Source organism: Ornithorhynchus anatinus, chromosome 1, assembly GCF_004115215.2.
Source record: "Ornithorhynchus anatinus isolate Pmale09 chromosome 1, mOrnAna1.pri.v4, whole genome shotgun sequence".
In the NCBI taxonomy this organism is placed as follows: Eukaryota; Metazoa; Chordata; class Mammalia; order Monotremata; family Ornithorhynchidae; genus Ornithorhynchus; species Ornithorhynchus anatinus.
Genome location: NC_041728.1, coordinates 101,869,039 through 101,882,796, shown reverse-complemented (window position 1 = coordinate 101,882,796; position 13,758 = coordinate 101,869,039). Strand labels below are relative to the sequence as shown.

The 13,758-nt window shown below is 45.4% G+C and overlaps 1 protein-coding gene across 1 annotated transcript in view; it reads right to left on the bottom strand.

Moving 5' to 3' along the window:
• LOC100077339 (ceruloplasmin) overlaps positions 1-13,758 on the bottom strand; it is a 54,036-nt gene that overhangs the window by 23,692 nt on the left and 16,586 nt on the right. The window contains 9 exon segments of the mRNA XM_039914040.1: positions 238-378; positions 1,577-1,784; positions 3,369-3,581; positions 8,145-8,295; positions 10,602-10,694; positions 10,696-10,817; positions 11,721-11,861; positions 12,125-12,264; positions 13,333-13,501. Coding sequence (XP_039769974.1) covers positions 238-378; positions 1,577-1,784; positions 3,369-3,581; positions 8,145-8,295; positions 10,602-10,694; positions 10,696-10,817; positions 11,721-11,861; positions 12,125-12,264; positions 13,333-13,501 — 1,378 coding nt within the window.

Here is a 13,758-nt window from a genome sequence, read left to right as displayed (position 1 = left end):
AAGGGGGAAGAAGCAGAGGGCGGAGGGGAGCAGAGAGGGAGGCAGAGGCAGCAGAGGGAAAAGGGGAAGCTCAGTCTGGGAAGGCCTCTTGAGGAGGTGAGCTAAACAGCTATTAGTCCTAGCAGGGAAGGTAACACCCAGATAAGAAACAGGTTAAAAGGAGGAGTGAAGGTTTTAGAGAGCTAAGCTCAGACCTGGAAGTCAGCAGATTCATAATCATCTGTTTCTGTGATCATACCTAGAATATCCAGATGTTTTTCTGCTTCCTTTCTTTTTGTCGGAGTCCTGAACGTGCTGTCAGTGTACTGACGGTACACAACTTTCTTGTACTTTGAGCCAATGAACCATTCTCCTTTATCTAAGTATATGCTTGGAGGGCTTAAGAAAACAGAAGTCAATTAGATTAACAAATGGCAGTGAGGAAAAGAGTCACAGGGAAAACATTCTTATTTAAATAAGGTTACTGGGTAATCATATGGGAGAAGCACAGAAAGGAAGATTTACTTGAGTGGGGCAAATCCACCTGAGAACTCACAAATTGACCTCTGAACTTTCAATGCTTTTGTCTTTAATCCTTTTTTTTTTTTAAAGCGAGAAACTATTCAGTTTCCAAATGAGTTCAGCAGAGAGAAAGCAAGGGGTATAAGGATGAGATTTGAAATCGAGCAGGGAGTTAGATAGGAAAAAAGTTATAAAATGACTTTTTCACAGATGGGGCCTTCTGAAGGTCCGGCTTTCACATCAAGAAGGTTGAGGCCCTAAAATATATTAGGTTGAGTGCAGATTGTAGGCTGCCAGCGCTAGATACTTGGAGACCAGAGAGAGGGAAGAGCAAAGGAAAAGGGGAAGAAACAGCATGAAGCAGCATGGCCTAATGGATAAAGCACAAGCCTGGAAGTCAGAAGGACCTGGGTTCTAATCACAGCTCTACCACTTACCTGTTTTGTTACTTGGGGCAAGTCACTTAACTTCTCTATGCCTCAATTACATCATCTGCAAAGTGGGGATTAAGACTGTGAGGCCCTTTGTGGGATAGGACTGTGTCCAGTCCAATTAGCTTGTATCTACCTCAGTGTTTAGTACAGTGTCTGGCATATAGTAAGCCCTTAACAAACACCATAACAAAACAAAAAAACAAAGTAAAAGGGACTATTCCTGAAACTCTGTAAAGCCTGAGAGAGAATTTATATATAATTTTTTAAGATCTCCCTCTGCAGATCCAAGCCTCCACATGCCAAATGACTGAAAAGAAAGCAGTGGGAAGAATTGGTTGGGAAGCAGTGTGGTTCAGTGGAAAGAATACAGATCTGGGAGTCAGAGTACCTGGGTTCTAATCCTGGCTCTGTTACTTGCCTGCTGTGTGAACTTGGGCAAGTCATTTAACTTCATTTAACTTAATGGGGATTTCAATATCTGTTCTCCCTCCTTCTTAGACTGTAAGCACCATGTTGGACAAAGGGCCATGTTCTATCTGTTTGATTTGTTTTTATCCCAGAGCTCAGAACGGTGCTTGGCACAAAATAAGCGTTCAGCAAATACCATTAAAAAAAAATGAAGGCAGAAGTGACCACTTTACTTTTCTTGTTGTAGACGATGGAGTTCTTTCTCCCACGCCCTACTGGGGGAATAATCCCACTCCATTTCCACAGCAGCGATGTAGTAAACCTTTTCATTCCAATGGTGGGTTTTGTCTGTCTCAGATGCCTTGCACTGGTTCACTCGGTATTTCTCTTTCATCCCGCCTGTATAGTGCTCTGACACTAGGCACAAGACGTTAAAAAGTCCTAGAGGAACCAACAAGAAATATCGGTTTATGTGGGAGAAGCAAAAAAGAAGTTGGGATGTCAAAGGTCGGGTTAGTCTGCACTTCCTGGTCTCTAAGTCTCTGTCTCTTCTCTTGGGTTTTGGAGAGAAAATGTTTGTGAATGAATAAGGCACAAAGTCAGACAACAGAGATGGAGAAAATGAATGCCATAGAGGTTTTGTGATGTACAAGCAGGGAATGGGAGATTAGTCAAAAAATTCCAGCTAACTAAACCAACTAAGAGTCAGAGCTGCCCAGCTCTGAATAGTCTGTTAGAGGGCTTGTGTGAGAGTCACACAGAATTAGTCGTAAAGACCCTACAGTTGGACGGTAATGAGTAGACATTAGTAGGAAGATGGAGCTCACTGATGAGCTGCATCCTGATTTGACTTAGGGTCAACAGTGTGTTTAGCAGCAGCGTGGTCTAGCAGAAGCAGAAAGGCCTAGTGGAGACAGCACAGACCTGAGAATCGGAAGGACTTAGGTTTTAATCCCGGCTCTGCCAATTGCTTGCTGTGTGACCCTTGCAAGTTACTTAACATCTCTGTGCCTCAGTTTCCTTGGCTGTAAAATGGGAATTCCTGTTCTCCTCCTACTTAGATTGTGAACCCCATGTTGGGCAGGGAGTGTGTCTGATCCATTGAACTTGTGCCTACCCCAGAGCTTAGAACACTTAAAAAAGAGAAGAGAAGAAAAACATGCTTGGTGGGGATGCCACGTCTTAAAATAGCCTCCTGACACCAGTGTTGGAGGGAGGAGGGGGTTGTCTGGGCAGGGATAACCCAGCACTTCCCAAACACTTAGTACAGCACTAGCAGTTACTATGGTACTCTGCACACAGTAAATACTCAATAAATATAAATGCATGAATGGAGCGCTTTGCACATAGTAAGTGCTCAATAAATTAGGATTGATTGATCACTGTCCATTGTCCATAACAGCCCTGCTAGTGCCCTCTCAGGATGGACAGTGTCTACACCAGCTTCAGAGCCAGTGGCATCCAGCTTGACCTTCCTAGCTCCTCTCTCCAGAGGGAGGGTCCGGACCTGGACTCCTCCCATTATTGGCAATGGTGGGGGAGGGTCCCTCCCTTAGAGGTCCATTAGCCTGACTGCTCTTTGTCAGGGGAGGTCAGAATGCTAGTTACTTCAGCTTTCTGGATGATGAAGTGTCATCCAACACCACTTTTCTGGGGCTGAGCAGTGAAGCCCTAAGATGGCCGCACAGATTCTGTAGAATGTGGGTTGATACGGGGAAGGACGGAGAGCTGTGAAAGTCCGTAGGAGATTAATCAATGGTATATACTGAGTGCTTACTATGTGCAGAGCACTGTACAGTGCAACAGAGCTGGCAGACATGTTGCCTGCCCATGATGAGTTCAGAGTCTAGAGGAATGCTGCCAGGTTGAGAGACAATCGAAATGCAAGTTGGCAGTGCCCTCAAATCCCCTTTCGTAACCCCAGTGAGAGACTCCTCCAGAGAAACTCCCCCCTCCCCCAAACACAGGGAAGTTAGGAGAATTTCCTGAAAGAAAGCCCTGCCAGATGTCACCACCATTGCTCACCTACAGAATCGGGGATCATGAAGAGGGTGTCAGAGGTCTGTGGGAACACAGTGGCCGTGTCTATTCTTCCTCCTGTAATCATCAAGGTGCCTCCAGAAAAGTGGACCCCGTGCAGATCTTTCTCCGAGCCCACGCTGAAGACATGCCAAGAGACCCGGTCTCCCAGGCACATTTTGAGCCCAGGCTGATTTCCGTACATGAATCCATTTATGGCTGTGAAAGAAGGGTGGAAGAAGAATGAGTGCTTTTGACTGGTGTTGACTTGGCCAACATTACTAACTTCTCGTAGCTGGCCAACTAAGCCCGGCCTTCGGGGAGTTCTGCTTTGCTTTCAGCAGTGTCTTTCACTTTAAGAATCCCCAGAACCTGTCCAGATTCCACTAAGTGTATACGTTTCTCCTGGAAGTTGTCAGTGTTTTATACAGCTTCTTCTGGGAAAAACAGCTCATTATGGACAGGGAACACATCTGCTAATTCTGTTGCATGGTACTCTCTTAAGCATTTAGTATAGCACTCTTCACGGAGTAAGTGCTCACTAAAAACCACTAATTGATTCTGTCCGCACCATCTTGAGGTAGAAAATCTGCACTTATCACCTCAAAGACCCAGAGATTCAATTATGAAGGAGGAACTTTAATCAGCCCTGTTTTATGGGTAAGAAAACAGTGAACGAGACTGTTAAATTACTTTTCTCTCAAGGGAGTAGGAGTGTTAGATTAGTGAACTAATTTATCCCTTCCTTAGCATTCATGTATGTATGTGTATTCAGTCAATCAATCATATTGATTGAGTGTTTAGTGAAGAGCATTGTATAAAGCAATTGGTGGAATGTTTCTACCAACTCTGTTATATTGTACTCTCCCAAAGGCTTAGTACAGTGCTCTGCACATAGTAAGCATTCAGTAAATGCAACTGAGAAGCAGCATGGAGTACCGGATAGAGCACGGGCCTGGGAGTCAGAAGGTCATGAGTTCTAATCCAGGCTCTGCCACTTGTCTGCTGTGTGACCTTGGGCAAGTCACTTCACTTCTCTTGGCCTCAGTGACCTCATTTGTAAAATAGGGATTGAGACTGTGAGCTCCATGTGGGACAGAGACTGTGTCCAACCCAATCTGTTTGTATACACCCCAGTGCATAGTACAGGGCCTGGCACATACTTGAATGCTTAACAAATACCATAATTATTATTATTAATTGATGGACTGATTGGGAGAGTACATCCGAGTTGGAAGACACAGAGACATTCCCTGCCAACAAGGGGCTTACAGTTTATAACAGAAAACAGGCATTAAAATTAGTTACAAATATGAATATAAGTCCTGCGGGCTGAGGATGGTGTAAATATAGGGTAAAAATCCAACGTCAGGATTCGGTGATTTATTTTGACTACTCTGGTTGGCAATATTTTCATGTTTGTCCCTCATATTAGAATGTAAGCTCCTTGTGGCCAGGGAAGGTGTCATTTCATTATTTTGTCCTTCCCATCACCTAGTGAGGTTCCCTGCAATAAGTGGGTACTTTATAAGTGTTGCTATTACTACTGCTGGCTCTGAAACCATGCTGAATTCATCTCCCTCTCTGCCCCACCAATCAATTTGTTGTTCTTGTCATATTTGCTTTGCACATTTTAAAACATCAAATGCTATGCAGCTGCCAGAAAGCCCAACTGGAAAAAGCCATAGATTTCAAGTTCTAATATTTTAAACCTTTAACCAGAAAGTAAGCTCTGAAGAATGCGCAAATAAATTTTTGTTCTCAAAGGCCAGACTGTCAAAATTGTTATTTGTGGGTTGTTGTTTTTTTACGGTATTTGTTAAATGTTTACTAGATGTCAGGCAATGTGCTAAACACTGGAGTAGATACAAGATAATCAGGTTGGACACAGTCCATGTCCTGCAAAGGATTCACAGCCTTAATAATAATAATAATATTGGTATTTGTTAAGCACTTACTTTGTGCAGAGCACTGTTCTAAGCACTGGGGGAGATACAGGGTAATCAGGTCATCCCACGTGAGGCTCACAGTTAATCCCCATTTTACAGATGAGGTAACTGAGGCACAGAGAAGTTAAGTGACTTGCCCGCAGTCACACAGCTGAGAAGTGGCAGAGCCAGGAGTCGAACCCATGACCTCTGACTCCAAAGCCCAGGCTCTTTCCACTGAGCCACTTAAATCCCCGCTTTATAGATAAGAGAACTGAGGCTTAGAGATGTGAAGTGACATGCCCAAGGTCACACAGCAGACAAGTGAAAGAAGCCAGATCAGAACCCAGGTCCTTCTGGCTCCTAGACCTGTGTTCTATCCACTAGGCCTTACTTCTTCACTGCTGGAAAGTGCAGAGGGCTCCCAGCATGGCATCATTTCTCTGCTTGGAGCAGGAGGGGTTTACTTAATATAAGAATCATGGTATTTGTTAAGTGCTATGTGCCAAGCACTGTAATAAGCACTGGGGTAGATACAAGAAAATCGGGTTGGACACAGTCTCTGTCTCATATAGGGTTCACAGTCTTAATCCCCATTTTACAGATGAGGGAACTGAGGCCCAGAGAAGTGAAGTGACTTGTCCAGCATCACGCAGCAGGAGACAAGTGGCAGCCCGGGGATTAGAACCCAGGTCTTTCTGACTCCTAGGCCGGGGTTTTTTCCACTAGGGTGTGCTGCTTCTTTACTTCCAAAAGGGGATTAGGGGCTACACCCAGGAAGACCACCCACCTTGGGAGAAGCGCTGCGGCCTGCTTAGGATCTCAATCAATCTCAGGAGCAGAATAAGGAGACTTAGGGATTGTCTCCCCCTCTAGATTTTAAGCTCCTTGTGGGCAGGGAACGTGCCTATCAACTCTGCTGCACTGTACTCTCCCACGGAATTACTACAGTGCTCGGAACACAGTTAACGCTAAATCCCACTGATTGATTGGTTGATTGATCAGTCAGGGTACGGACTGATCTGGAGCTCCATCCCCCTCGCTCCCTGACATCTCTAGCAGGAGGTGTTGGTTAAGTGGGGGGCTGTTTGCCCAACCACAATCCCTACTTTTTCCCCTGCTGGCTGCAGGCTGCCCCCTACTCCCCTGTCTGGCCCTTCAGCCATTTGGAGTCACCAGAGTGTGGATAATGCAGGGCAGCAGTGAGCATCTTGCCCCCCGGCTGGCCCATTGCTCCTCTCTCTTCTGTAGCAAATAAGATAACAAAACAAAGGACAGCTCCTTGTGGGCAAGTGTCTAAGGCAACCCGAGGTACTTACCATCTCAAGGTCAAATGCTACTTATACCATCCAGGCCAGCAAGACAGAACTCGGAAGTGTGTGTGGGATATCAGTCCCACGACCCAAAGCGCTAGATTGACAGCCAAGCAGGAATACAGTAGGTGTCCCTCACCCCCGTGCCATCAAATTAGGAATGGATGAGGGGGGGAAGGCGAAGATTGGATGAACTGAGATGGGAATCTGGAATGGCCTAGGAGCACAGGTAATAAATATCTGCGTCCTCTGATCTTCTGTGCAGAGGTTCAAGACTCGCAGTAGCCAGCTGTGGGTCACCTCTGCACAGAGTGTGGGATGCCTGCTCTGGCTGCACCAAGTGAGGAGCCATGGAATGGGTGAGTATACCATTGAATGCTCATGGGGCTGGAAGCTGGGTGCTTCGCCACGGGTGGGTATGCGTTTGTGGGTGTGAGTTAGCTGCCCCACCACGTGTGAACAAAGCATAAGTGAATTGGTTGGGACCTGGTTGGAACCTGGGTGTTTTGCCATACTCGAGTAACATATAAGTATAGTCCTCCCGATAGGGAAGCTCTAATATCATTGAATAATCATATTCCTCCTGAAGGGGCCTCCCGAAAGCCCAACCCAACGCAATTTGCTTTCAATTTGCCGTGTCCAAAATAATCAAAATAATTCAATTCACTCATCCAAAATAATCAAATAATTCAATTCGCTGCGTCCAAAATAATCAAACAATTCAATTTGCCTCACAGAGCAAATTTTGTATAAAACTCAGCCTTTTTGTTCCCAGTCTCTGTCTCTCTCGCCGCGCCAATTTCTGAATGAACCCGTCCCCGGATGACAGGTGACAGAAAGGAACATGTCTACCAACTCTGTTGTACTGTATTCTCTCAAGCATTTAGTACTGTGCTCCACACACAGTAAGCTCTCAATAAATACTATTGATTGATTGATTGACACCCTTTTTGTTTTAGCAATGGACTAGAGACAATGTGGCAAAGACCGTGGGACCTTCACTGGGGTCGTCAGAGGTGTTGTCTTCAAATCTGCTTGCTTGCTTGCTGACACCTCGTCCACGTCCTGCCTCTGGCCTGGAACATCCTCCCTCTTCATATCCAACAGACAATCTCTCACTTCCCACCTTTAAAGCCTAACTGCAGACACATCTCCTCCAAGAGGCCTTCCCTGACAAGGCCCTCATTTCTCTTCTCCTACTCCCTTCTGGGTTCATCCTTGAACTTGGATTTACACCCTTCATTCACCCTCCCTCAGCCCAACAACCTTATGTACATAGACATAATTTATTTACTTATATTAATGTCTGTCTCCTCTCTAAACTGCAAGCTCGATGTAGGCAGGGAACATATCTACCACCTCTGTTATAATGTATTCTCCCAAGCACCAAGTAGAATGTTCTGCACACAGTAAGTGCTCAATACATAACTCAATACATTGATATAGAATTTGCAGATGGATTGCTTCTTAGTTTTTTTGACAGAATAACAGGCATTTTCATTTACACTTTGATTCTTTTCTTAAATAAAGTGATCCCTTACAGTACATCTTGTTCGAATGTTGGAAGTCAGCATCTCCTTTCTTCACTTGGTCAGGGCTTGTGGTGAACAGTTTAATATTGTCATCCAGGAATAAGCTCTCATTCTCATCAAGTATTGTTAGAAGCATGAAAAACTCTCTGTCAATCCCTTTCTGTGGATAAGAAGAGAAGAGAAGGAGGAATTACCCCACGAATCTTCAAGAATATATTAGGCAAAAAGACAATCCAAACCTAATATTATTTATCAATTGGATATTGAGTGTCCAAGAGGAATATTGACTGGCCAGGAGTTTCTCCCTTCAGGGCATTGGGTAAAATGACATCCCAGCAGAACTCAAAAGTGAATTCTTGGCAGTTCCCACCAACTCTCTTTTTGAGAGAACAATTAATGAGGATTACTGATAAGGTGTCTATTCAGATTTTTTTTAAATATAATATTTGTTAAACCTGCTTTTGTTCCAGATACTGCATGAAGTGCTGGGTAAAAACAAGCTAATAAGTTTGGACACAGTCTGCTGTGTCCACATCCCACAGAGTCTTAATCCCATTTTACAGATGAGGTACTGAGGCCCAGAGAAGTTAGTTGATTTGCCCAAGATCACACAGCAGACAAGTGGTGGAGTCAGGATTAGAACACAGGTCCTCAGACTTCCAATTCCCCTTTCTCTCATAGTCCTGCAGGACATCTTAAAGTGCTCTAGAGGATTAGAATATGTACAGTGGGAGGTCTGATGTGTCTGTCCAGCCTCTCTGTGAGGGCTTTGAATCTGAGCCCCAGAAAGCAATCCTCAGAACTCAGGATCTGGACAGCAGCAGATTGGAACCTTTATCTCACACTGACCAAAGGACCCTTCCTCTTTTCCTGGGTCTGTCTGCTGACTCAGCCTCTGCTCTCTCCTGAAGTAGGGACAGTCTCTTCTTCTCTTGAGAAGCAGCGTGGCCGGTGGAAAGAGCATGGGCTTTGGAGTCAGGGCTCATGAGTTCGAATCCCAGCTCTGCCACTTGTCGGCTGTGTGACTGTGGGCAAGTCACTTAACTTCTCTGTGCCTCAGTTCCCTCATCTGTAAAATGGGGATTAAGACTGTGAGCCCCACGTGGGACAACCTGATTTCCCCTATGTCTACCCCAGCGCTTAGAACAGTGCTCGGCACACAGTAAGCGCTTAACAAATACCAACATTATTATTTATTATTATTCTTCTCATGAAGCTAGACCACACCACTTCCTGAACTCAACTCTCATGATGATGATGATGATAGTATTTGTTAAGTGCTTACTACATGCCAGGCACTGTTCTAAGCACTGGGGCAGACACAAGGTAATCAGGTTGTCCCACATGGGGCTCACAGTCTTAATCCCCATTTTACAGATGAGGTAACTGAGACACAGAAAAGTTAAGTGACTTGCCCAAGTCACACAGCTGACAAGTGGCAGAGCCAGGATTAGAACCCACGACCTCTGACTCCCAAACCTGGGCTTTTTCCACTAGGCCGTGCTGCTTCTCTGGGGCAGTGGCGAAGCCCTGGGGCTGCTGTGGAGATTGGCAGACATACTTCTTAATGAGATAGAAGTGGATTCTCTTCTCTTCTACGAGGTTCACCAGTAAAGCCATCCAGTGCAGTCAGTTGATGAATCTTCATCCACCCTGACTTTGCAGGGTTTATCATTCTCCTCATCAACTGATTGGCTCACATGCTCCTGGCTGTGCCATCCCATCAGCCACCTTGGCCTCCACATCTGTTCATTTTTTTCTATTGACTAGTTCACATTTTGCCTGTCACATATCTATCCTTCATTCTTTAATCCCAGCTCTGCCACTTGTCAGCTGTGTGACTGTGGGAAAGTCACTTAACTCTCTGGGCCTCAGTGCCCTCATCTGTAAAATGGGGATTAAGATTGTGAGCCTCACGTGGACAAACCTGATTACCACGTATCTACCCCAGTGCTTAGAACTGTGCTCTGCACATAGTAAGCGTTTAACAAATACCAACATTATTATTATTTAATAAGGATTTATTGTGCCCATGTTGTATTGCTCACTTCAACTATCAAGTGCAAGGATGTATTGTTCATTCTTTTATATATTCTCCAAGTGGCTAGTAGAAGATGCAAGCTCTGACAACCTTCCTCTGTTGGCCCAAGAAACATGCTTACTTGGCTTGCTGCCCTCTGACTGTCCCCTGAACCCCCGAGAATCTCTCACCCAACAACTGGAGAGAGGAGCCCTGCCCTGCCCCTCAGAGCTGGTGGGTGGAGGAGCAGAAGCCAGCCTCACCTCATGTGGATTGGTTGGAGATGGTTGAATTTAAGGTTGGGATTATGAACTGGGCCCCTGCTTCAACCTTACAGATCGTCTGGTCTTTGGGGGAAACATCAGCTGCCCTGAGGTCCTTTCCTTTGTCAGGAGTTGTGAATCCCAATCACATAGAGACCCTGCCAGCTTTTCCCAGGTGCTTACCTGTTTCCCATCAGCCCGGAGACTCCCTCTCCTACACACCAGGAGAGGGCCTATCAGCCCGGCATTGATTTCTTCTGGTGTATTTATCCCAGAAGTAGTACAGCCAGGTCAAGCAGTTTGGGTCAGTGGAGCTGGGCCCCACTCCTTTGGGGACTGTCCATTCGTAGGTGAAAATTTGCCCCCCGGGGTCACGGTTTGAGGATGGAGGAGGGGTGCCTGGGAAGAATTGCGCATGGCAAGTTAGCTTGTCCACGTGAGGGAAGAATAGAGCAGAATAATGATAGTTGTACTATTTGCTACATGTTTAATATGCTCCAAGCACTGAACCTAAATGCTGGACAAATACATGATAATCAGATTGGATGCTATTATAATAGCGATATTTGTTAAATGCTTATTTTGTGTCAACATTGTACTAAAATCTTGGGTAAATATAAAATGATTAGGTAAGACACATCTCTGTTGCTCATGGGGCCACTAATCTAAGGGAGAGGGAGACAGGAATTTAATCCCCATTTTTAACAGATGAGGAACTGAGGTCCAAGGTGAAGTGACTTACCAGAGAAGACAGAAGGCAAGGGCAGAGGTGTACTAAGTGCTCAGTACAGTGCTCTCCACATGGTCAGTGCCCAATAAATGCGATTGAATGAAAGCTGGATCAATCGCCTGACTTTCAAGCCTATGCTCTCACTGTTCTGCCCATTTCTGGGGACAAGTTTCTTTCCCTTTTGGTCTTTGCATGTCAGAAGAGTGAGGGATGTGCTCCTTCCTCTTTTTTTTTTTTGTTTTAATGATATCTGTTAAGTGCTTACTATGTGGCAGGCATTGTACTAAGCGGTAGGGTAGACAGAAACTAATCAGGTTGGGATACAGTCCCCTGTCCCACATGGGGCTCACAGCCTTAATCCTCATTTTACAGATGAGGGAGCTGAGGCCTAAAGAAGTGAAGTGACTTGCCCAAGGTCACACAGCGGACAAATGGAGGAGCGGGGAAGAGAACCCAGGTCTTTCTGACTCCCGGGACCATGCTCTATCTACTAGGCCACGCTGCTTCCCTATCCTTGAGCGTCTACTGGATAGCGAGCTCTGGACATGCTCAGCCATCCTCTGGGGACTTACCACCATGGAGGGTGTGGTAGTGAGACCCCTCGTTGCTCTTGGTGAACCTCACACCGTGGGGCTGAATGCTGACGGGATGGGTCCCCTTGTTATAGAGAGTCACCTTAATGGTGTCTTCCACTTCCGCCCTAATGACAGGACCTAGAGACAAGCACAGAGTTAGTCCTACCGTCAGCCAATCGGTGTCCAGGGAGATACCATCCTAATTCCCCAGGAGGCAGTCAGGATGCACGTGGCCATTCCACGGAGGAATATGGACCACAGAAGTCCCCAGAGTGCCCAGGCATTGTTTCATTTAGAGCTGATCAGCAGGCAGGCAGGGGTTGGGCAGCATGAAGGCTAACATTTGCCGTGACGACTGCAAAAATCCCGTTGGAAAACTAAACGGTTCCACCCATTCTTACCCAGGATGCCGAGATGTTCTTCCTCAGGACGCCTGCATTTTTGCTTCGTGAAGGTGTCATCTGTGTACTCACGGTAGACCAGCTTTTTATACGATCCTCCAATTCTGGTGGGGCCTCGAACGAAAAACGCCTCGGGCTCACTGTGCAGAGGACAGAGTCGATAAAGCAGCGATTACAGTTTCAGAACCGAGAGGGAAATTAAGATTCAGCCATGGAAACTTGACTCTTTCACTTCAAATTCTCACACACGGTCTCCCCGTTGCAAGTTACACAGATGTAGCTCGCTGTGGCCAGTGAATGTGTCTGTTTATTGTTGTATTGTACCCTTCCAAGTGCTCAGTAAAGTACTCTGGACACAGTGAGTGCTGAATAAATATGACCAAATCAATCGCAGACCTATGAAAGGGTACGCTTGACCAGGGCCTAATCACTGTTAACATTTTAACCAGTCTAATCTTTACAGGATGCTCGAAAGCTTTCTCATAATAAAAAAAGTCCTTAAACATATCTGCAACATAATAATCATAAATATGGTATTTGTTAATCTCTTACTATATGCCAGGCACTGTACTAAGCACTGGGGTAGATACAAGATAATTAGACACAGTCCCTGCCCCACATAGGGCTCACAGTTTTAATATTTTACAGATGAGGTAGCTAAGGCACAGAGAAGTGAAGTGACTTGCCCAAGGTCACGCAGCAGACAAGCAGAGAAGCTGGGATTAGAACCCAGGTCCTTCTGATGCCCAGGCCTGTGCTCTATCGTACCATCTGCGGTAGGCTGTGTGTTGATGTGATTGATTTCACAACATTTTTTAGTGTTGAATTTAAAGGGAAAGGAAGAAAATATTTTCGCATTGTTCTCCTTCTGTTGAGGTATTTTAGAACTTCGACTTTTCCTGGGCCTGAGGTAGCTTCCTTTTCTCAGCGGCAAACACTGCATTCACCTCAAAATAACCTCCAAATGGACGCCGGGCTCTTGGAATTTGAAGGCCACCTAGTGCTTGATTTTAAAATAAACTACAGTAAACTCCTTAGCTCCCCGTATAGAATGGTATTTACCCCAAGTTTCAAGGTTTTTCACTTTAGGCCACCAACTAAGGTATTTGGTAATCTCCAATTGCTTGAATCATTCTGATGGAGCCAGGCCTGCCTAACTGGAAGCAAATTTTCAGCAATCAGCTCTGTTCCCAAACCAGGATTACTACCTTCCAGGGGCAGTTAGGTTTTTCCCTGTAAAATGGTCAATTCCAGTCGGGCCGTAGTTCCAGATGATTTCCTCTGCGGCAATGTAATAGTGCTTCACGCTCTTCCCTGTGACTTTGTCGGTTGATGGCTTTTTGCAGTCTTTTACTTCGAAAAAGGCCTGCATGCCACCTGGAACAGAAGACGATAATAATAATAATTAATAACAATAATAATAACGATACTTGTTAAGCATTTGCCATACTTCAAGCATAGTAGTAAGCACTGGGGTAAAGGATAAACAGGTTGGACACAGTCCCTTGATTCTATTTATTTGCTATTGTTTTAATGAGATGTTCTTCCCCTTGATTCTATTTACTGCCACTGTTCTTGTCTGTCCGTCTCCCTCGATTAAACTGTAAGCCCGTCAAAGGGCAGGGACTCTCTCT